General features: G+C 42.6%; 1 protein-coding gene across 3 annotated transcripts in view; it reads right to left on the bottom strand.

Annotated features, from left to right (window-relative positions):
* LIPH (lipase H) overlaps positions 1–25,068 on the bottom strand; it is a 42,923-nt gene that overhangs the window by 6,779 nt on the left and 11,076 nt on the right. The window contains exons 2-8 of one of the 3 annotated variants that reach the window (XM_081235313.1): positions 20,370–20,737; positions 19,047–19,155; positions 14,320–14,421; positions 12,331–12,420; positions 9,347–9,514; positions 8,024–8,119; positions 6,166–6,277 (exon numbers count right to left, since the gene is read on the bottom strand). In XM_081235313.1, the coding sequence (XP_081091439.1) occupies positions 6,166–6,277; positions 8,024–8,119; positions 9,347–9,514; positions 12,331–12,420; positions 14,320–14,421; positions 19,047–19,155; positions 20,370–20,737 (1,045 nt within the window). The remainder of the gene's footprint in view (positions 1–6,165; positions 6,278–8,023; positions 8,120–9,346; positions 9,515–12,330; positions 12,421–14,319; positions 14,422–19,046; positions 19,156–20,369; positions 20,738–25,068) is intronic. The other 2 variants (XM_081235315.1, XM_081235314.1) reach the window with 2 other exon arrangements.

Consider the following 25,068-nt stretch of genomic DNA (forward strand, 5'->3'; position numbering starts at 1 on the left):
GGGTACTAGGAAGGCGGGAGAAGAAAAAGGAGATCGGGAGCTGATCAGGGTTGTCCATGAGTAGAGGTAAGATGCTCTCTTCCTCCTAGAAGGATGTCTGGAAATACATGGGGAGGCACTAACCAAGCGTTGGGTTCATACAAGAATAAATAGAGGGCTTCCCTGGTGGTGCAGTGGTTGAGAGTCCGCCTGCCGATGCAGGGGACACGGGTTCGTGCCCCGGTTCGGGAAGATCCCACATGCCGCGGAGCGGCTGGGCCCGTGAGCCATGGCCGCTGAGCCTGCGCGTCCGGAGCCTGTGCTCCGCAACGGGAGAGGCCACAACAGTGAGAGGCCCACGTACCGCAAAAAAAAAATAAAAAAGAATAAATAGAGTGAGAGCCAGTGAACTGTGAGTTCTGGCAGTATGGTGCACTAAATACCCTGAAAGCATTCATAATAGTGGATACAATTACAGACAACAAAAAACAAAACTAAAAACCTTTTAAATTGCACTGAACTAAGAAGAAAGGAAAGAATACTGAGAAACCCTCAAACTATGTGAAAGCAGAAATCCAAATAGATAGGAATCCTGAAATCACCGTTTGTTGGTCTTCTTTGAAACTTTGTAACCTTGAGCTTCAATTTTCATGGCCTTGCAGTGCAGTAGGACATGAAACAAAGTCTATGGACCCCTCAAGGTCGGAAGTTGAATAGGAGAACTTTGGGGGAAGAGTGAACTAAACATGAATTTGAAGTAAACAACCTCTACCACCTCAGGTGACAGAAAATCCCCCACCTAGAGTCTTAGCGCTGTGAGGAGCTAGGGGGCTGAGTGCCCTTCACATGGGTCAGCAGCTAAATTCAAATTACTTGTGGTCTGAGAAACCTCAAGTTTAAAAATTAAAGTGGTCTCGGATGGTATCTCCAGTAACTTGACGGGCAAACGCAAACTCTTTCTGGAGAAATCTACTCCTCAGATCCTCAAAGAATTTCCGCACATAGTGAAATAATTATAATAATAATAAAGGCATTTGTAAGGGGGGTGGGGGAAGCTGCGGGCTGCAGGTTTTATGGCCGCCAGCTGCGGGCGGAGGATGGATCCTGGCTGGTGGGGCAGTGCAGCTGCCGGGTCCACACAGCGCCTGCGCAGCAGCTGCAGGGAAGGGGCACCTCCTGCCCGGGCTGGGTGAGAGTGGGGAGGCCCGCAGGACTGAGTGCTGGGACATGGGACCACCAAAGCGACCTTCCCAGCGGAGCCGCGTGCCCGGGGCACCCCTGCCCTGCAGGCAGGGAGCAGGCAGCCGCCTCCCCGCTGCACCAGACCCTGATGGGACCCAGATTGTATACGGCAAAAAGAAACAGAAAAAAGCAAAAGATTGGAACGATTAAAACCTACCAAAGGGCTTCCCTGGCGGCGCAGTGGTTGAGAGTCTGCCTGCTGATGCAGGGGACACGGGTTCGTGCCCCGATCCGGGAGGATCCCACATGCCGCGGAGCGGCTGGGCCCGTGAGCCATGGCCGCTGAGCCTGCGCGTCTGGAGCCTGTGCTCCGCAATGGGAGAGGCCACAACAGTGAGAGGCCCGCGTACCACAAAATAAATAAATAAATAAATAAATAAATAAATAAATAAATAAATAAATAAAGTCTGTTTAAAAGGAAAAGAAATGGCTAAGGGATCTGAATAGACATTTCTCCAAAAAGCTCTACAAATGGTCTACAAGTATATGAAAGATACTCAGCATCATTAATCATTAGGAAATTACAAATCAAAACCACAGTGAGATATCATGTAATGCCCACAAGAATGGCTGTAACAAAAGATAGACATGTATGAATGGATAATCAAAATGTGATATATACACACAATGGAATATTATTCAGTCTTAAAAAGGAAAGAAATCCTGTCACATGCTATAACATGGACAAAACTTGAGGACATTATGCTAGGTGAAATAAGTCAATCACAAAAAGACAAATACTGTATGTTTCTACTCATATGATGTATCTATATTAGTCAAATTCATAAAAACAGTGGAATAGTGGTTGTTAGGGGATAGGGAGTGGGGGAAATGGGAATTGTTATTTAATAGATATAGAGTTTCAGATTTTGCAAGATGAAAAAGTTCTGGAGAGCTGTTTCACAACAATGTGAATATACTTACTAATGAACTTATACTTAAACATGATTAAGATGGTAAACTTTATGGGGTTTTTTATCATATGCTTCTTTATCATGATTAAAAAGAAAAAACAACTTTTAAAGACTGACAATAACAGTGTTGGCAAGGATGTGAAGAAACTGGAACTCTCATACATCGCTGGAGGGAATGTAAAATGGTGCAGTACTTTTGGAAAACAACTTGGCAGGGAGTTCCTTAAAAAGGTTAAATACAAAGTCCTCTATGATCCAGAAATTCCATTCCTAGGTATATACCCAAGAGAAATGAAAGCATATGTCCACACAAAAACGTGTACATATACGTTCATAGTAGCATTATTCATAATAGCCAAAAAGTAGAAAAAACCCAAATATCCATCAACTGGTGAATGGATATTTAAAATGTGGTATGTGTGAGCACAGTGGTGCATCTGGGCCAGAGGTAAGTGGATCAAAATACAATGTAGAATATTCACACGATGGAATATTATTCAGCCATAAAAAGGAACGAAGTACTGATTGCTACACATGGATGAATCTTGAAAACATGCAAATCAAAAAAAAAGCCAGACACAAGGGCTTCCCTGGTGGTGCAGTGGTTAAGAATCCACCTGCCAATGCAGGGGACACGGGTTTGATCCCTGGTCCAGGAAGATCCCACATGCCGCAGAGCAACTAAGCCTGTGTGCCACAACTACTGAGCCTGCACTCTAGAGCCCGTGAGCCACAACTACTGAGCCCACATGCCACAACTACTGAAGCCCGCGTGCCTAGAGCCTGTGCTCCACAACAAGAGAAGCCACGACAGGGCTTCCCTGGTGGCGCAGTGGTTGGGGGTCCGCCTGCCGATGCAGGGGACACGGGTTCGTGCCCGATCCGGGAAGATCCCACATGCCGCGGAGCGGCTGGGCCTGTGAGCCATGGCCGCTGAGCCTGTGCGTCCGGAGCCTGTGCTCCACAACAGGAGAGGCCACAACAGTGAGAGGCCCGTGTACCGCAAAAAAAAAAAAAAGAGAAGCCACGACAATGAGAAGCCCGTGCACCTCCATGAAGAGTAGCCCCCGCTCGCTGCAACTAGAGAAAGCCCACGTGCAACAACGAAGACCCAACACAGCCATAAATTAATAAATAAATAAAAATTTTAAAGAAAGCCAGACACAAAAGACCACATATTGTATGATTCCATTTATATGACATGCCCAGAATAGGTACATCTATAGAGACAGAAAGCAAATTAGTGGTTGGCAGGGGCTGGACAGGAGGGAGGAATGGGGAATTACTACTAATAAGTATGGGGTTTCTTTTTGAGATGACAAAAATGTTCTGAAATTAGATAGTACTGATGGTTTCACATTTTGTAAATATACTAAAAACCCCTGAATTATAAACTTTAAAACGGTGAATTTTATGGTATGTGAATTGTATCTCAATTTTTTTAAGGTTAAAAAAAGAAATATATCTAAAACACATATACAGGGAGAGTCAACAGGCAGATAATATCCTTGAATGTGACTTCATTTGTAACCCATAGACTGATAAGACTGAATAAGCTCAGGGTACATATTCTAATATTATTATTTCCATTTTCTTAAATCATAAAAATACTAAATACTAAAATGTTAAAGTTTACCTGGCAAAAAAGAGAAAAGTATCCATAATCTTACCATGAAATAGAACAACTATTTCCTTTTCTCCCATATATTCTCTGATCGGTGATGACTTTTTCACAAACATGACTAAAATAGGAATGACTAAGCATGACTAAAATAAAGATGTTGGGCTTCCCTGGTGGCGCAGTGGTTGAGAGTCCGCCTGCCGATGCAGGGGACACGGGTTCGTGCCCCGGTCCGGGAAGATCCCACATGCCGTGGAGCCACAATAGTGAGAGGCCCGCATACCACAAAATAAATAAATAAATAAATAAAGATGTTAAGGTCTCTATCTTAATCAAGAAACAAGAAACAAGCCTCCAACTTTAGGAATTCCTACTTGGGAGAAATTCGCTATATGAAATTCAAATTTCTAAGACATATGTAAAGCAAATATGTAACCAAATATTGGCACGAATACCCAAATTTTGCTTAGTGAGTGCTCCTCATATAACTGCACAATCTCCCCTGCTGTTTCTTGGACTCTCCAGATGAGGTCTCTGCCCACCTTCCTCATTGATGCCTATAAACTACCTGAGGCTGGTTTCTCAGGATGCGGCCCCTTAGTGGTTCCCTCCCTGAAAATGCTGCCCCACTATGGGTTTGGGGACATCGGCGCTGAAGGGAGTGTGATATTAGCCAAACCACTTGCCCTCTGTGAGCCTCAGTTTCCTCATTTATAAAATAGGGATGATAGGGGCTTCCCTGGTGGCGCAGTGGTTAAGAATCCGCCTGCCAATGCAGGGGACACGGGTTCGAGCCCTAGTCCAGGAAGATCCCACATGCCGCGGAGCAACTAAGCCCATGCACCACAACTAATGAGCCTGTGCTCTAGTGCCTGAGAGCCACAACTACTGAAGCCTGCGAGCCACAACTACTGAGCCCACGCGCCTAGAGCCCTTGCTCCACAACAGGAGAAGCCATCGCAATGAGAAGCCCGCGCACGGCAACAAAGACACAACACAGCCACAAATAAAAATAAATAAATTAAAAAAAATAGGGATGGTAATACCACTTCACAGGGTTTTAGTGAGAATTACATTAACCAATGTCTGTAATGTGCTTGATTCAATAAACAAAGGCTGTTATTATTATGATCCAGGGATGCATTTTAAAAAGTCATTTCCAGGGAATTCCCTGGCGGTCCAGTGGTTAGGACTCTGCGCTTTCACTGCTGAGGGCCTGGGTTCAATCCCTGGTCAGGGAACTAAGATCCCACAAACCGTGCGGTGCAGCCAAAAAAAAAAAAAAAGTCACTTCCAAACCCCACACCCACACCTTCCCTATTTATCTACACAGTGAGCCCAGAAGGCGATTGCCAGTTTCAGATGACAATCTACATGGTACTCTATGGATGAGGCCAAGAGACAACCCAAGTGTCTAGTAGATAATAGGACCCAGGAAACATCTCCTAAGTAAATGAATGAAAGGAGCCTCAAATTCCTTTGCTTACACTAAAGGGTTTGCGTTTTTTCCCCCTTTTTCCTGATTATAGAAGTAACAGATTAAAAAAATTATTCGTTATTTTAAAACTATATATATACAACAGCACAGCAAATTGAAAAGTAAAGAGAAAGTTTAAAAAGCACTCATATTCCTACCACCCAAGGGGCAATCTAACATATTTTGGCATGTTTCTTTTTCATTATTTTTACAGTGTTGAGCTAATTTTATACTTTATATAATTTTATATCCTGCATTTTTTCACTTAGTACATTATAAGCTTTTCATTTAATATGTTTTATAAATAACTTCAATGTTTGAATACTATTTTATTATAGGGGAACTAACAATTTCTCCATCAATGGATTTTTAGGGAGTTTCCAATTTTCTATTGCAAATTAGATTTTCTGAGTTTCAGAGGTGTATATATATATGTTTTATGTATATATGTATATTATGAGCTCAGAAAAGAATAGGAACGTGTGTATGTGAGTGGGTGCCTTTGGGCATGGGATTGTTGGGATGGGGCAAGGTTTGTGCTTTTATGTAACATACTTCTTTACTGTTTAAATCATTTATAGCTAGCAGGGATGACTTTTGAAATTAAATGTTTACGCAAAGGAAGAAGGAGGAGAGAGGAAAGGAGGGAGAGGGAGAAGGAAGGAAGGAAGGAAGGAAGGAAGGAAAGGAGCAAGAGAGGGAGGGAAGGAAAGAAAGAAGGAAGAAGGAAAAAGATTCCTGTACCAATTCCATTTGTAAAGAGCCTGAAAGATCAAGAGCCACAAGGAGTAACTAAGCAATATATCCCTTTATATATTTTATAGGACAAAGACACATACAGACCTATAATTAAAAAGTAGATATGTTTGGGATTTAATTTTTCTGAGCAAAAAAAGAAATAGCAAGCTGTAAAGAATCCCAGCCCAACTTACTGATCGATTTTGGATTCTGTGGTGTTTCCAGCTTTGTCTCTCAATTTGATTGTAATGGATCCTCTTCTTGTGTTCTTGTTCCAAGTTATAATATCCACAAAGTAATGATATACTACAAAACAGGGAGAGAACATGGTAAGAGAAGAATATTACCAACTGCTTTCCTGAAGGTTCAATTCGTAAAAACCCAACCTCCCTAATAACTGAGTCTCCTCTTCTCTTCCTCTAGTTTTTCTGCAAAGGTCCAGGGCAGAATTTTCTAATATTTTTTTCTATTCTCTTTGGTAAAGATGGCCTGAGTGATGGCAGAACTCAGTGGTATGCAGTTGCCACGTGTAGGCATCACTCTTGGATCAGTGTTTCCACCTTATCGACTGAAATCTCATGGCCTACTGCCAAGTATGATTGGTTCACTTCAATCCCTGCCCATTTTAGAATAAACCAAATAGGGGGCCATGTAGAGACCCTCCACAGCTGTCAAGGTCTTCCTCAATCTGGGCCATGTCCACCAGCCTACCCAGCCTCCCTCATCTCTTCCCCAGTCATGCCACACCACCTGCACTGCCATGCTCTCTCTTGCTTCTGGGCCTTTCCCCAACTTGGACACTCTTACTTTGCCCCCTTTGCCAATTCATCCTTCAGGTTCCAGCTGAATGCATTCCCTCCAGAAGGGCTTCACTGACCCTCAGACTAAGTCAGGTCCCTCTCAGCGTTCTTATCATGCTCTGGTATTCTCTCATCATCAGTTAACACACTTTACTCTATTTACAAAATGCAAGAAAAATGATAACCAAAAAGTGGTAAACATATGTGTACATCTATACAAATATTGCCTGTATAATGTCTTGTGGGGTTTTTAAAAAAGCTAAAATATACTACAACGATAACTAGGAAGGGATAGTTATTCCTCTTTGTAATCCCAGCAGTAATACCTATGGATATTCATTAATTCCTACTGGATAAACAAGAGCACATAACGTATCCAGAGAACTATTCTTCCTCCCTACTCTCTGCTCCCCAAGGTCAAGGACGCTCTGGGAAGATGGGGATCCCACCATGATAGTCAGACTTGCCATCTCTTGGTCAGACTTGCAGAGAAGGGGAAAGAGGCTCAGGGAAATGACAGTCCCACTAGGGAATAAGGTCAGCCATGGGGTTGCCATTTCATGGCCCATTATTACTCAGGGGCTTGCCCCATTTGGATTGGGCAGACACCAAACCCTGGGCTGCCACTCATGCCTCCAGAGGAGGAGGGAAACCTGGTGATCTGCAACCTCTTTTATAAAGGTTGCTCCCAAGAAAAGTGAAAAGGGGGATAAGATTGTAAGATGTACATCTGCCCAGGAAAATTCCTACTTGCTTCCTGGGGCATCTGATCATCTGCTGCCCTATTTAGCTCCCATCTTGAATACCCAACCTCTCAATGTCTTTAGAAGGTCATTGTTTTAGTTTTGGAGCTGGAACTGGCCCATAGATGTGGCTGACACCTGATTTTTCCTAACCACAATTTCACGTCTCTTGGGGCTCAAGCAAATTTTCTGGAAGATCTTAGTGATTAGAATGGCCATCCAGTGAAGCTAACAACTATGATTTGTTGAGATTTTAATCCTTATAACTCAGAAGATAGGCATGATTATCCCCCTTTTACCAAGCAGGACATTGAGACTCAGAGAGGTTAAATGTCTTGGTCACACAGCTATTATGTAGGAGAGTCAGGATTCAACCTAGATCCTTCCAACTCCAAAGTCCATGCTTCACCATGGCCTTCATTTGCCAAGAAGTAGCCAGGAAGCTGAGACTCAGCCATTCCAAAAATAAAAGAGCTGGGCAACAGCAAGCAAGCACATTCACCACTCACTGCAGAAGGGTTTCTCCTCAGCTGTGTCAAAGAACGCTTTAGTCATAGGAGGATCCCGCTCCCTTAAATAGTCTTTCCAATTATCAGCATAGTAGCCTATAAAATAAGTCAGAAAAGTGTAACATTAACATGTATTATATAAATGTAAAAGCAATGGAGGAGATAGTGAGAACAGCAGGTTTGACTGCCACCATCATTGAGACAATCCCCCTCGTACCCACTTGCCAAAGGACCCTCCAGTGGCTTTTCCCCCTATCTATTGACATTACATCACCAGCCCTGGTCCTCAGTAGCAGGGGTAGGATTGTGGGGAGTGACACACACTGGGTAGACTAAAAATAGCACTGATATTTTCCAACAATTCATTTTCTAGATTATTTTAAACAGATTCAGGTTTATACCTAGAACAGCATCACTTTTGGAAAGCGATGTGCTTTCTTGAAGAACTGTGCTTGGGCCCCTGAAGTGCAGAGAACTTGAAATTGCTGTGTTACTCTGTCAACAGGCAGGGAAACGTCCTCCTTCGTGATGTGCCTACAGGAATGAGGCTGGGCGCCATCCCTGGGGCCTCTCTCTCTCCTCTGTTCCCACTACTAGGGAGTGGCCTCCACATTCTGACTTAACTGATCTGGAGTGGAACCAAGGCATCAGTATTTTTTAAAAGCTCCATAGATGATTCAAATGCACAGTCAAGTCTGAGAACCCCTTGTCTATAGCATGCCCTGATGTTAACTTGAGTCTTTCTTTTGGGTACAATTAGAGAATTCTCATGACCATCCAGTTGCAAAGTCTCCACCACCCGGAATATTTCCACTAACCCTTAGCAAATATCCAAGCAGTCTCCACGGTGTCTGTTTCCCCAACCCACCCCGGTATGTGTCCATGCACACAGCACCAGAGTGTGGCATGAGGGCATTTACAGACACAATTTGTTAGAGGGGTTGCTTTGCCAAACCCTCCCCCAGCAGAGAGGTTGTGTGCCTGGAGAGGGTGCTCCTGTCCCCACAGGAGCAGACTACATAAGGTGACTGCCTGGGTGAGCTTGGAAACTCTTCTGGAACCTTCTTTTCCTTGCTAGAATAAAGTGTCCAGGGATGTGGCACTACCTTCTGGATGAAATCCCATTTAGATTGCCTTTCTAACATTTTTTATTATTAGGAGACCCCAGAGTACCTCACAGAACAAATTGGCTAGAAAAAACTAAGTAAGTTTTTTAAAAGCACAGGATTTTCAGGCCCATTTTTAGATGGTAAAATGGTGCTAGGATTCTACCAGAAATTAGCTCTTTGTTAATCAGAGTGGGAAACTGCGTGCTGGACTTACCCAGAAGGGGGCAGGACTCCGTCTGTGATATGCCACAGTTGACACACTTGCCGTTCCTATAATCCCGGTAGGAGTCACAGGGATACGCGGTGATGGTGCAGTTCTCTCTCAGCGAAGAAAGGTACAGGTTCACGGACCTCTGGTGGTCACACTTAAAATACTGCATTCCTGGGTTGTAAAAGGAATGATCAAAGAGTAGAGCAGTTGTAGCATTTAGTAATAAATAGTGCCTCGCATATTGTTTATACACATAATTTATCATGTCTCCTACATACCAGGCACTGTGCTAACAGCTTCAAAGTACTTGATTCCATTTAATCCTTATAAAACCAATAGATCAGGATTCATGCTGACAAATGGTGGGAGACAAGAAGATAGGCATGATTACCCCCATTTTACCTAGCAGGACATTGAGACTCAGAGAGGTTAAAGGACTTGACTTTGTCCTTCCTTTGTCAGTGAAAGGAAGAGGAAATGTCAGTGGTAGTCAGAGATCCCCTGGAGGTTTTCAGCAGAAGGCAAGCACATTTAAATCAGTAAATACATAAGAGAAAGATGGCATTGGGGAGCAATTTGTAGAGGAAGATCCCCAATGAGGGCAAGTAGAGGAGATAGTTGTGAAAAAGGATGGGGGATGCTTCCACCTTGGGTCAGATGGGGAAATGAATGTAAAGACCAACTTTGTGATCTAAGGTTAGGATAGATAAAATGGCTTCTTCAGGTGGGACCTTGATCTAGGTACAAAAGTCAAATCTAGCTCACCTCTAAGAGGTGAGGGTTTATAGCTGGGGCGGTATTTGGAATAGAAACACGAGGAGTGACCATAGGGTGTCCGCAAGAGATGCGTATGAGGCTTTTCTGGCATTATTGGGGGCCATGGAGAAGTTAACAAGTTTGCCTGGACCTTGTACTTGATCAACAAGACTCCATGACTTCTCCAGAATGTGCCCAAGCAAAGATGGGGGCTGACATGGCAGAGACCTAAGGGTCTGGGGGTGCACAGGGCATTCATGAGAGCAGACAAGTGGCAGGGGCTCCATTTCTGCTCCAAAGGTGAAGGGTGACGTGAGAGGAGCTGAACAATAGGAGGTGGCACTGGAAGCTGTAAGTGGGCAAGAAGAGGTGAGACACAAGCCTCAAGTTAATTCTTGGTGGGTACCATGTGATGTGATGGTGAGAGAGGAGGCTGATGAGGCACAGAGGTGGCCATCAGAAGAGTTGGAGCTGACGAAGGACTACAGTACAAAACATCAGAGAGGTTCATCAGAAGGTTGATGGGTCAGACAATGAAGTCATTCAGAAACAGGAACTGGGTCCCAAAGATGGGTAATTGAAGGAGGTAAGGATCTCAATAGCAGACAGTGAACCCCATGGAAAGAGGAGTTGTGATTGTGAGCTAGTAGTTTGGAGAGGCACTGGGAGCTGGAGTCAGATCGATGTTTCTTCTTTCTCCGGAGTCCACATATGCCCATAGAAGAGATCAGTGGAGGACATAAAGAAATAAACTGGGTGACAGAGGAGAAGCATGGGGCCAAGCTGGACTGGAGTAAAATCTGACAAGACGACATTTAATTATTGTTCCTGGAACTTCCACTTGCAGAAACAATGAAGTTAATAATGCTACAGAGGATGTCCTTTGTAAGCAAAGCACATTATCTTTGGCTGCTCATGGATGTAGTTACATTACAGCACACAGGACGGGATTTGAATACACACCATTTATGGTACAATATGATTGGCCCTACTTATGCCATTTCACCTGGATCATTTTCAAACACTACATCATTCCCATGGAGCCATATACAGCTACCATTTTGTAACAAGATCATATTTTTCTAGAATTATTTCCATGATAGTTTAATTTTCTCTAACAATGGTGAAATACAGATTCAGAGCACTTGGCGGGGGAGTTGTTTTTTGGGTTTTTTTAAATTTTTGGCTGCGTTGGGTTTTTGTTGCTGCGCACAGGCTTTCTCTAGTTGCGGCGAGCGGGGGCTACTGTTTGTTGCGGTGCGCAGGCTTCTCATTGCAGTGGCTTCTCTTGTTGCGGAGCGCGGGCTCTAGGTGCACGGACCTAAGCAGTTGTGACACACGGGCTCAGTAGCTGTGGCTCACGGGCTTAGTTGCTCCGCAGCATGTGGGATCTTCCCGGACCAGGGCTCGAACCCGTGTCCCCTGCATTGGCAGGCAGATTCTTAACCACTGCGCCACCAGGGAAGCCCAGGGTGGGTTTTTTTAATTCTGTCCCTCACCACACTTTAATGTTGCCCTCCAACTACCCATTTTTGTTTTGTGAGTTTTTTCTCATTATAAAACTAATACATGCTCATTTAGAAAATAAAAAACAATAGCAAATTATGATGCAAAAATTACCTAGAAATCCAACATCCAGAGATCACCACTAATAATTATTTGGAGCACTTATGTTTAGTGTTTTTTCTACACTTACACATGTACAAATATACATTTAAAAAACAAATTGGGATTATACTGTTTAATTTGTGTATTTTTCACTTAACATCATATTGTAAGCATTTTCATTAATCTGACAATATGGTTTTTGAGAATTACATTCCTTTGTGTAGGATGCACCATACTATTTAATAATTTTCCTACGTTGGACATTTAGATTATTTCTAAAAACTTAACTATTATAAACAAAGCCATGTTGAATATCTTCACTCTGATTTTTGTCTACATTTTCCATTATTTCTCTAGGAGAGATTTCCAAATGTGTAATTTCTAGGTGAAAGACACACCTTTTCAAGAGAGAGAAATAATTCAAAATCGCTTTTAATCATATGGTAATTTTTTAAGTAGTATATTTGAGTAATAATGTTTAATTTATAATTTATATTTATACCACCTCTATCTTCTCAGGAAATTTGTTTTTGATTAAAAACAATTTCACATAGAATATCAGATTTTTAAAATACGCCTTTTTTAAACCACTATTTTACAAAATATAAAGTATCTGCACTTACCTCCAAATATTGTTTGGGGGCAACCAGGTTGATCCAATCCTCCATTTGGGTAGAAGTCTATGTTTCCTAATGGTTCACTGTAGCCCAGTGCTAAAAGACAATATACTATGCTTTTATACTGCTTTGAACTTTTCCCATCTTATAGCTCATTTGCCTGTTTAGGATATAGGCAGAGATTGTCTCATTCTTGTCTTTGCTGCTGTTGTTGTCGTTAAACCTATTTAAATATTTTGTCCAAAGTTAGCCAGATAGTTAGAAAGCAGTGATTTCCAAGTAGGAGACTATGAAGCTGGTAACAGAATTTATTTCCCATATTTCTGAAAATGTAAGAGAGTTTGGTCACTCATTCACTGCATGGCTGATAAAATGATATGTTTCATGTTTATATTTGGCTGGAACACTCATTGCTAAGTGCTTCCTGAGCCTCTAATTACATTTGTGTAAGTCTTTAATGAATAAGAAACAGGAAAAAATGAACCTTTACTTAGTAGGAGAAACCTTTAAAATTTGGGGATCTAGGATGGTTAAAAGATTGGAAACTCTTCTAGAAAATGGGGACCTAGAAAATTATAGATTTAATAATTGCTTATTCTCTTTAACCTTGTAATTCCAAATTAATCAGTAAAATGCTTGATTAAAAGATTATACAAGGACTTCCCTGGTGGTCCAGTGGTTAAGACTCCGCGCTTCCACTGCAGGGGGCATTGGTTCAATCCCTGGTCAGGGAACTAAGATCCCACATGCTGTGTATTGTGGCCAAAAAAAAAAAAAGATTATACATATGTACGTATGTGTATATATATATATATATATATATACATATATATATATATGTATATATATATATATACACACACACACACATATATAGTGTATCATTGCAATCATGATAATAGCTATTATATGTTCAGGAAACTACATGTGTCTGTGGGTGTGACACTAGGGGTTTTACACAGATTTCTTCTAATTTTCACAATGTCTGAAAAGTAGCCATTGGTAACTTCAGATGAAGTAAGTTACAGATGAAGATTCTGGGGCTTGGAGGACTTATGGACCAAACATGATACCACCAGAAAGCACCAAACCTGGGATTTGAGTCCACCTCTGCCTTGACTGCAAAGCTTATATTTTTCCTTCAAAATTTGCCCTCTCCAAGAACAAAAAATAAATTACTCTATGCCGTCAAGCATTAAAATATCATTGAGGTACTGCACCTAAGTAAGGTAATACTTTGCAAACTGCATAGTAAGAACACAGCTACTTCACAGGGACACTTCTTCTAAGGCAAACAATTGCTGAATACCACACCAGAGTGCCCACAATAGGCAGTCAAGGGTGTTTCAGGTGGTTGTATCACAAAGGAGATGTACTATTAAATGTCCACTATGGTCTGTCCCCTCAGCCCTCCCCCAAGTTCCTACTCCAGCTCTTCTCCCAGACATCTGGATATAAAGACGCATCTGTAACATCAGCCCAACCCCCAAGCCATGTACCCAATCCCAGAAATGAAATCAGCACCATGAAAGATAGAAATAGCCAGGAAGATCCACAGAGAGCTAGAGACCTATAGGTGGCTCAGAAATGCTCTGTGTGGAGAGACACAACACTTAAACATATCTTTCAGCTTAAGGAAATAATGACAAAGAACCAACAAAAACAGGGAATCATGCATCCAAACCCAGTTGTACTTATGGAAACATTTGTCCACATGGTGTGCAAATAAGCCTGTCCTTGACTGGTCAAGATGATCACTTTAAAAATAACAGGAGACAATGGGAAACACACCTCTACTCCATCAGGAGATCCTGGGTGCCTGCATTAAAGCAGCTTCCCTTCAGTATTCTTGTGGATTTGGAAACTTGCCCGGTAGGAAAAGAGGGAATCTAGAGGAACCTGATCCATCCCTGCATGACAATCCCCCTAGGGGGAGACTCTTTGGGAGTCTGGGGGTGAGGGTGTGGGTGGTCACTGACCCACAAGGAATGTTACCATCAATGTCAGAATGGATGACGTCAACGAACTGTGCATCACCGGGATCTAATCTGTCCTCTGGAGGTCTCCCATTGAATAAAGGGCCTGCAGGGTCCAGACCTGGAAGGAAAACAGAGTCGGCTTGGCAGCCCCATGCCATGAGTCACCTGCAGCCGGGCTTTGGATCCCTCCCCACGAAGATGGCTCACAGGCTGCGGGGCATCCTCGGGTGGGCAAGCACTCACATTCCCATCCTGCTGTGTCAGGCTCCTTTCCACAGCCCTGTATAGCCTTTTCCCACACTAAAGGTGGTTACCCTCACAGCACCCCCTGAGAACTCATCCAGACTCCATCTGGAGGTGTACTATACCTTGTGCAGGGCTCCACGGCAGGGAGTGCACAGACATATGGGGACCAGGGACGGGGATAAGCTGGTTCCTCAGGAAAAAAGCATCTAAGGGTGCATATAAAAAGCAGACACTGTACTTATCTTTATCTCATTTTAAATAATCTAGAAACTTCACTCAACTTTTCTTTCTTGTTATTAAAAAAAACTCCTTTATTGTTTCCATTTTTATTCACATTTACCAGCTCACCTGGTCCGCATCACAAAGGAGGAAAGGTAGCTATTGTCATTCCCATTTTACAGATGAATGAACTGAGGTTCAGGGAGGTCAAGTGTCTTAGCCAGGGCCACAGCCTCACAATGCAACCACCTCTCTCTGTCGAGCTTTTGGTTTCATTGAACTGGGTTTGGCAAACTGAGTGGGAAAGTGTGAGACTCACTGGTCAGGCCAGGTATTAGACTAGGTATGGAAGAGGGAAATTAAATGGGTGCCAGTTCCTGCAGAATTAACCCACCCCATAAATGCCTGAACTGATTTCTTGCTCTTGGTCAATGTTAGCTGGACATTCCTCACCATTATTATGAAACATCTGCAAAAACAAGAGAGCAGCTCCTATGATGATGTAACCACAAACTAAAAACAAAACACCAGAGGATCCCAAAGACCTTGCTAACTAGAAACTTACCTGGAGTGAAAAAGGTTTCAAGGGATGTCTCCAAGTTTTTAATCTATGAAGGTCATTTTAAATGACATCCCCTATCCCCCCCCCACCCGCCATGGTATAAAATCCAAGAGATAGCATCTTTGCCTCAGCAGTCCTGGTTCTAACCCCAATCTCTCCATTTCTCCCTGGCCAACACCCTTGCTTCCTTGAGGCATGTCTTTATCTGACCCCTTATTTTATCTCCCTCTGTTCCCCCCCACCCCCCACCCCCCAGCTTTTCTTCCTCTTCTGTCTGCTCCCAACTGAAACTGATGTGAGGAGGAGGTGGATCAACACCCAGGTACCCAAGTCCACAGGATATTCTCTGCACAGAATGAGAAACTCATAACCTTGGAAAGACCTTGCTGGGGAAGCCTCCCCCTCCTCACATGAAACAGCACCATTTCCAGTCTGAGAAAATGAACAGTGAGAGCCTCAGTTTATAGCAACCTCCAGATCCACAGCAGATATATTGGCTTACCATATAAAATCCAAACCAGGGCAATTTTGAAAGTGATAAGGCTGCTATTAATAATTATGCCAGGACAGAAGACACAAATGAGGACTCTCACAGTAAACGTGGACATATGATCTCCTTAGAGATAAGTCATAGCAAATGATCAGCTTACACCGTCAGCCAAAAATCACAAACTGCCCTAAAAAAAGCTGCATATTCTGTGTGAGCAGAGACCACTGGAGTCAGATGGATGTGACATGGAACCCCAAACCTAGCATTAACCAGCTGTGTGATCTTAAGCAGGTTACTTTACTTCTCCGAACCTCAGTTTCCTTATCTGCAAAATAGAGGTAGAATTAATTGCTACTTCAGAAGACTTACCAAAGCACTCTGGGATCTGAATCCAGAATATTGAAATTATTATAGAATAGAAACAAAAATGACAAAATGGAGCTCTTTCTTATTGCTCTGTGATTGCCAGAAAAGTGTCTAGCTAGTGATCCCTGGCTTTGATTACAAGATTAACCAGTTTGAGAATTTGCTAAAAGCTCTGGACCTCTCCCCAGGACAGATGTCACACATTTTGCATGCGTTTTCAGGGACCTCTTACTCCCATCCCCAAGGTCACCATGAACTAACTCTCCAAGGCAGTGCTGTCCAATAGAAACATAATGTCAGCCACATATATAATTTAAAATTTTCTAGCAACCACTTTAAAAAAGTAAAAAGAAACAAGGAAAGTTGACTTTAATAATACATTTTATTTAACCCAGTGTAGCAGAAAATTATTTCAACATGTAGTCAATATAAAAAATTTGAAATTTTTTAATACCCTTCTTTTGTACGTAGTCTTCAAATTCCAGTGTGTGTTTTGCATTTACAGCACATCTCGATTTGCATTAACAACATTTCAGGTGCTCAGTGGCACCTGTGGCTTGTGGCTCCTATATTGGACAACACAGCTTTGTGGTCATTTCTTAAAGTATGGTGTTCAGACCACCTGCATCTTCTGGTTAAAAGTACAGACCACCAGGAATTCCCTGGTGGTCCAGTGGTTAGGACTCCACGCTTCCACTGCAGGGGGCACGGGTTTCATCCCTGGTTGGGGAACTAAGATCCCACATGCCTCGCAACGTGGCCAAAAAAAATAAATAAATAAAGGAAGTACAGACTCCTGGACACCAAGCCCAGAGATTCCAATTCAGCAAGTCGGCATTGTATCCAGCACCCCAAGGTGATTTTTGCAAGAATCAAATTTAATGTATTATCAAGTGATGTAGGTACTTGAAATGTTTTTAACCCATTCATTTCTGCCATCTTCTGTTGAAGAAATTAATGAAAAGTAATACCAGGAGATGTGCCTGGAGAGCAAAAGGAGAAGCAAGAGCAGAAGAAAACAAGGGAAATGGAAGAGATGAAGCAGCCATTCTGGTCTAGATAATTAACAAGCAGAATCACTGAGTTCTTGGGAGTTGGGAGTGAATTATGGCCTTGGGTAACAGGCCAAATTCCCGCCCCTCAATCCAGTGATCCCACTCTGGCAGGGCAGTGGAAGGTGAGTGGAGAAGGGAAATGCTTTTCCCCTGAAACAGCTCTCAGTAACAGGTGAGATTGACTTTGCGGCTCAGAGAGGATGAGGAGTTGGGAGAACATGGGTCCGTCAGAGGAGACAGAAAATTGAGCTGCAGACCGTTGGCTGAGTCCAGGTCACAGAGCAGGGCCACGTGGGCCCAGGGTGGAAGGGAGGTTGGCTCAGGGAATTTCCATGGTCAGAGGCCAGGTTACACTGCATTCCCATCCAAAGTAGTTGTGGGAACAGGTTCACTGGGCAGCTGAGGAGCAAAGTTAGGGGGTAGATAGAATAAGGCAGTGGTGGGCTAGAGCCCCCCAGCACCAGCACTGGAGAGCAGAGTTTGCTTATCTCTTCCCAAACTGTGTGGTCAGTGATGTCAGGTCAGTAGCTTGAAATCAGCCACAGTGGGAGTATTTACATCATGGAAGTCAGCAAATGCTATAAATCTTTTTTTTCTTTTTTTTTTTTTTTTTGAGAGCTGATCAGCTTCTAAACACACCACTGGGGAAAGTCCCAGCTCCCAGAGGAGAAGCTCCCAATAGACAAGGAAAACAGGCACACTTGAGCCATCTGTCCTTTGTAGCCATAAGGGAAAATGAATTCTTAAAAAGTAAAGGCATACTGCTTTCTAAAACATTATAGTAATAATTTTTAAAAATTGAAAAAGAGCTTTTTGCTTCCCTAGGAAAGCAAATAAATAAGATAAGGGCAACCTTGGCCTTTGGGGTGAAAGTGAGAAAAAAAATAGCCAGGAAAAAGAATGTGACCTCAAGTACCAGAGTTAGAAGAGACACCGGCCAATGTGTGTGTGTGTGTGTGTATGTGAGAGGGACAAAGAGATTTAGGGCAGGGAGTGGTGGTGGGGACATGCCCAGGGCCACATGTCAAATTAAGTAGCACGTTCAGACCCGTGGCTCTAAAAGGTTACCTCCCAAATGTAGTTGGTTTGAATCATTTACCTCTCCTCTCCCTCCCTCTGTTCACATCTACCTTCCAGATTTCCTAGATTTGGAATAGCTATCTCAATGTAAGGATCGATTCTGGGAAAGGTATGGAAGCCTTGAGTCTCTGAAAGAGAAAGCCTCCCTCAGACCTTCATCTGTAGCTATGGAAAGTTACAGAACACTAGGCAAATGAACCCAGCAAGGGAATCTTTGTTTGGAGTTTCACCTGCTGTTGTTTCTGAGGGTTTTTATTCAGCTTTGGCCTGAAAGCCAATATTCACAGAGTAAGCTCCAGACAACGTAATTCCCATTTCATTTTCCTATCATGAGGCTCCAGCTATGCCTGGGGATATACTAAGTATATAGTTCAAACTATCTTGGATTAAATGAAAGGAAGAAGGCCATCTGCTTGGGACAAAATCCCCATGGGATGTAGCTGTTTTTCTAGCCATAAGAGAAATAAAGTCACCACCAATCTTTTCTATGGCATATACAATTTACAAAGTGCTTTGCACCTATTTTATTAAATAATAAATTTAATATTGCTAAGGTCAATTACTACTATGGTCTTCCCTTTGCACAAGAGGACATTTGCTCAGAGAGGTTAAGTAATTGGAAGAGCTGGCTTTGAACCCAAGGACTAGGATTGCCTGCATCATGCTCCCCCAGGGAACACCCTGAGCAGTCTTGTTACCCTGTGCCCATGCACAGGAAGCCTTACCTGTAATTCTTCCCAGCTGGCCATTGTACATCTTTCCAACAAACCCAGCTACGTGGGCTCCTAGACTTACTCCAATCATATAAATGTCATCCAGAGAAGCTCCTTCTGCCTGCAATTTCAAGAGGTCCATCATTATGAATTGTGAGGGGCCAAGGAGTTGAAAACATCCGGAGAAATTTCCTAACTGTTGACTTTGGAGAAACATTTCTAGGCACCTTATATCCATTATCTTATTGAAATGTCACAACACCCTGACAAACTAAATGCTATTCCTTTGATTATACTGATGAGGAGACTAAGCCCAGGGTTGAAGTCATCTGCCCAAGGTCAGGCAGGGAGGGCGCAGGGCAGAATTCAAACCGGTCTGTCCAACTCCACACTTACGCCTTCACCTTTATGCCGTGGTGTCTCCATTCATGCTTCTGCTAGAAACCAAGCTGAGACATCCTTAAAACCTTCCCAACTGAGAAGGGCAACCAAACATTTTGATGAACTCCTTTATGTCCATGCTGGCTCAGTTAATGAAGTCACCATGGAGAGGGAAGGAAGGAAAGAAAGGGGCAGGGCACACTGACCATAGTCCTGGGCCAGCCAGTCATGAGTCATTTGAATATTCACTTTCCCGAAGTCTGTGGCTTAAGTAGGAAGCTCATGTAAAATTTATGTCACCCCTGGTCACAGTGGCCACCAGGTGTGACTCTCTGAAGTAGTCCTGATGTCAAGTCACATTTTTTTTCATAAAAAGGACAGTTCATGAGATAGATTTAATTTAATTTAATTTAAGATTTATTTCATCTTTGTAAGTCTTCTGAAAATATAAATCATACACACAAATCATTCATCAGACCATGTGTATCAGTTTTGGTTTTGGATAATCTGGTCACTAAACTTTTGGCATTTCTAAGAAAAGGAAGAGCTATAGAAGTTGAGGAAACTCTAGGCATTGAAGCCAGGAAACCCCTAGACAGAACCTCTCATACCCATTAGACACCTTTATGTGAGTTAGAAAAAGCTGCCCCTTCCTCAGGACACTTTGCTGTCATTCACTAGAAAATTATCATGATAGACATATAAATCTACAATGTCTACAATGACAATGGTGCTCTCTTAGATGGGTGCCCTGTGCAGTGCACAACCAGCACAACCATACGCATGGGCGTTGCCTCGGGCCCTTCCCTTCACCTTCCCTGGGGCTTATTCAGATTTGCAAAACATTGCAAAAATAGTCCTTCTGGTCACTGTAGTTAGCTCTTGGCTTTAAATATCCAGATATTGAGCCAGTTTCAATTTGGCCCTGAATCATCTAAGAGAATTTTCCCTTACCAGCATTTGGTCGATAAATTCCTTCAAGACTATTGCCACTTTTCTGGTCTTTCTAGAGGCATGGTTGTATATTACAGTTGTAGCTCCTTGATTCCAATCAACAACAACCACGTTCATGTCATCTACAGAGAGCAAACCCTCTACTAAGTCCTCCGTCCAAACTGGAGGAGAGCCTGTCGGCCTGAATCCATGGACAGTGAAGATGGTTTTCTTGTTCACGTTCAAGTTCCCCAAAACTGTGGAGTTGATGGCTTGTGCGCAGGTCGGGTTTCTCCTTGTGTAGAGCATCAACTTCACATTTAGTCCCGTTCCAACCACTGCACTGTGAAAGCTCAGTTTGGTAAATGAAGGACATGTTTCATCTGTGTCTGAAAATAAAAATTAGATGGCATTGTGACAGTTCTTTCCTTAGTTGGGCATCAAGCAAAAGTGCTGTCCTACACTCTTTGGAGTTCTTTCTATGTGCCTCACGGCACCTAGCAAGAGGCTGGATCTAGTTGAATGAAGTTGTAAAGTCAGACCTGATTCGGAGTTCATAAGTAGTAACTTCTTTTTCACTAATAAAACCATTTTTCCAAATCCTACCCTCTTTCAAGGTCTAACCCAAAAGCCACCTCAACAAAGCCTTCTCTGACTCTCCCAGCCATAATTACTGCCTGTCCTTCAACCCAGAACTCCCCAAACCCCTCTATGTGCCACACTGACAGCACAATGAAGACATTTTCAGGGATGTATTATGGGTATTTCTGTACATATGTGTCTATCCCACTAGACCAGTCTCCCTGAAATGGTGTCTTGTAATCTTGTGTATCCCTCACAGTGCCCAGCACATGGTAGAGGACTCAATAACAGAATCTGTGGGGTCCAAGCATCTCTTTCCTTGTCTATAGCACCCACCTGGGACGGTGGTAGAGAACATGATGCGCCTTGCCCTGCACCTTTCAGAAGCATCTGAAACTGTTAACCATGGTGGCCTTTCTTGGGCTCTCTCTCTCCTTCTTTGCTCAAGCACCACCTTTAAGCATATGTCCTGCTGACCAGGCTCTAAGAATGGAAAGCCTGGGGATGTAATGGGAACAGCTTAAGATGAGTTGAAAGTAAGAGAATGTTTTATGGCAGAAAGAGAGTGTTTAAAAACATGTTATAGGGACACAGGAACCAGCTTGAAGGGGCTTCTGCTGGCCAGATCTGGGATAGCTTGAGGACAAAATAATTAAGGAGAGTAATGAATGAGAGGCCTTTGAAAGCCAGGAATCCATGATTCCATAACAACTAAATACATAAATAAACAAAGAAACAATACCTAAGTGGAGAAGAGAGGAGGACTCTTACAATATAATGCTGAATGCAAACTGATAAATGTGGAATGCATGCTGGAGTTGAAATTCATCATTTTGCAACCATCATAACAAAGATTGGTTAGGCAAGAATCATCAATGGATGCTAAACTGAGGTTGGGGTGGGGATGTGGATCTTGAGGAGGAGCATGATATTTGTACGGTTTTAAAGTGTCTCCCACAGGGACTTCCCTGGTGGTCCAGTGGGTAAGACTCTGTGCTCCCAATTCAGGGGGCCCAGGTTTGATCCCTTGTCGGGGAACCAGATCCCACACGCATACTGCAACTAGGAAGTCCGCACACCATAACTAAAGATCCCACGTGCTGCAACTAAGACCCAGCATGACCAAAATAAATAAATATTAAAAAAAATATATAAAGTGTCTCCCACAGATTGCTCATTAGAGATTAGGGAAGAAATAGTAACTGTAAGATCGAGAAAGTGAACAATACCTTGACAAGGTTATCAAACTTGACATCACCAATGAGGAGCAGATGGATATCATCTGCCTATAGCTGTAATGCACTGGGAAGGACACAGCTTCACCTGTGAAGTATTCTAGTAGGGAATGCATAGCTGGAATCTAACCATGAGGAAAAATCAGACAAACATAAAATGAGGAATATTCTATTTTTTTAAAAAAGAACCTATATTCTTAAAAAAAAAAGTCAATGTCATAAATGACAAAGAAAGAGTGGAAATATTCTACATTAAAGGAGACTAAGGCTTCCTTGGTGGTGCAGTGGTTAAGAATCTGCCTGCCAATGCAAGGGACACGGGTTCGAGCCCTGGCCCAGGAAGATCCCACATGCCGCAGGGCAGCTAAGCCCGCGAGCCACAACTACTGAACCTGCGCTCTAGAGCCCACGCTGCAGCCACGGAAGCCCGCACGCCTAGAGCCCGTGCTCCGCAACAAGAGAAGCCACCACAGTGAGAAGCCTGCCCACCGCAACAAAGAATAGCTTCCGCTCACCACAACTAGAGAAAGTCTGCGTGCAGCAACGAAGACCCAACGCAGCTAAAAATAAATGAAAAAAAAAAAGTAAACCTCTGATCGACATTGGTATCCAGATACAATAATATGATGACTGAGAGGACTATTTTTTAAATTATAATAATTATTATTATTTATTATTATTACTATTATTGTGACCCCCCACACACATCCTGCTTGATTGAGAGAGAGCAGCCAAGTACGAAGTGAACTGGAGCAGCAGACAATCCCTAGCTCCAAGCTGGAAGTGGCCTTTTAGGATTTTCAGGAGAGGGGGCAAGGCCCTAACCATGACCATTCTTCAGGAGAGGGAACAGACTGGGAAGACAGTTGACTTGCAACTGGCCCAAAAAAAGACAAGAGTGCCTTGGGAAACATCTGTTCTGACTTCTTCCAATAAGAATTTAGGAACCATTTGCCCTGGGCCCCTATTCTCAGTGAATCTGCACTTGCACACCCAGGAATTGCTCCTCCCTTATTCTGAGCCTCAGAGTGGCCTTCATCCTGGGGGCCCTACCTTTCCTTCACAACCTGGGTCCATTCATGGATACTTTTACTTGAAACTTCTTGCAAAGGCTCTGGTACTTAGGAGTGAGTGAACTTCCAAAATAGAATGAGCAAAAGAAGCTCAAATAGAAGGTTAGAAATTAAGGAGGCTTTGAAATGCCTCACCCTAGAAAAGATGTGGCTAAAAATTGAGGCCCAAAGTCATACATTCCTCCTTTTACTCTGTACTATCCAGTAGACTGTGCAGTAAAGCATGCTCCCAATGTAAATACTGTCTTTTTTCCCCCAGCTTTATTGAGATATAATTGACAAATAAATTGTGTAAGTTTAAGGGGTACAATGTGATGATTTAATATATATATTAAGAAATGATTACAATAATAAGGTTAGTTAACACATTCACCTCACGTAGTTAACTTGTGTGTGTGCGTGTGTGTGTGTGTGTCTATGTGTGTGAGAGGAGAACATTTAAGATCTACTGCCTTAGCAAATTTCAAATATACAATACAATATTGTTAACTATAGTCACCATGCTGTGCATTAGATGCCCAGGACTTATTCAGCTATGTAAATATTTTCTCCATCTGTTGGCCCCTTTCATTTTTCTCTTCCTGTAGATGACTTGCCCCAGGTGAACACGGACTGAAACTTATCTGGTGCTTGTAGAACAAGTCCCAGAGTAAATAATTGACTGTTCAATTAGTCATTTTATTGGACAGGAAGAGTCACATGGTAGGGCTGAGCCTCTAGGTCTTAGCCATCAGTAAAACTGGGTTTTGTTCCTGGTTGTGTGACTGACTCACCAGGTGGCCTGGGGAAATTATGTCATCTTTCACTTGCTACCTACCTGCCCAAGAAATTTATGCGGTGGAGATTAATTATGAATGAGGTCATACTGGAAAAGATAGAGATCCCTTTCCAAAGAAGGGGACTGCTTAATTACTAGGGTTTGTTCATTTTGAACCAATTGAGCAATATTATGTCAATGTGTCATAAACCATGTGTCTGAGTACTTGGAAGGCTCAGAGATGCATCCTGAAGTTTGGGGCCAGAGCTATTTTTCAGCAGAAACTGCCAACTTTAATGACTATGGAATGGTTCAACCAATCTTTTTGGCTTGCTGAGTCCTTACTAGAAGCCCTTAAAATTGACAGTTACAGAAAGGCAAGAAGGGCAGAACAAATGGATTTTTATTTTTCATTTGATAGAACCACTGTGACTTCAAGTATTTCTAAATGTCTTAGTTATTTTTATAACAGCATTGTGCTCTGGAAAAGGCCATTGCTTTTGCTACACGGATTGCCCTGTCTCTCTTTGTTTTATTCCGTTTATATTTTCTTTCTCATACTGGGATGTTTATAGCCTGCTTTAATTTTTCCTGGCATTGACCTTTATAACTTTATATGAAACACTTAAATCTCTATTTCATGGGATGTCAATGTGTAGCCTGTAGGTCAGAAATAGACTACATGCAGAACTGCTCCAGACTTAGCAATATTTATTCAGATTTATTTAACCTCCAATGTGAACTCCTGGCAAAGAGTTTTGGGCACCTGGAAACTGTATTTCAGACTGTTGTAGGGCATATTTTTAACTTCTGCCATGTGTCCTGCTGCTGACCTTTGTCAGAACAGTTGTCTTTCCTTATTCTGCTCTAGTCGTTGCTTTAGTAACTCGAGACAGTATCTAATGACCCTCTGTTATAAATGATGAGGGCATTAGCACACTCAATACTTCTCCCCTCTACCTCCTGATTTTTATTAGTTATAAAATTACTTTTAGTTCATCTGGTGATTCCTTTTTTAGTTTAAAAATAAAATTTAAGCCTCTATTTCCTAGTGTATCAATCACAGAGAGCTT

Source organism: Mesoplodon bidens, assembly GCF_964165515.1.
Source record: "Mesoplodon bidens genome assembly, chromosome: 5".
In the NCBI taxonomy this organism is placed as follows: Eukaryota; Metazoa; Chordata; class Mammalia; order Artiodactyla; family Ziphiidae; genus Mesoplodon; species Mesoplodon bidens.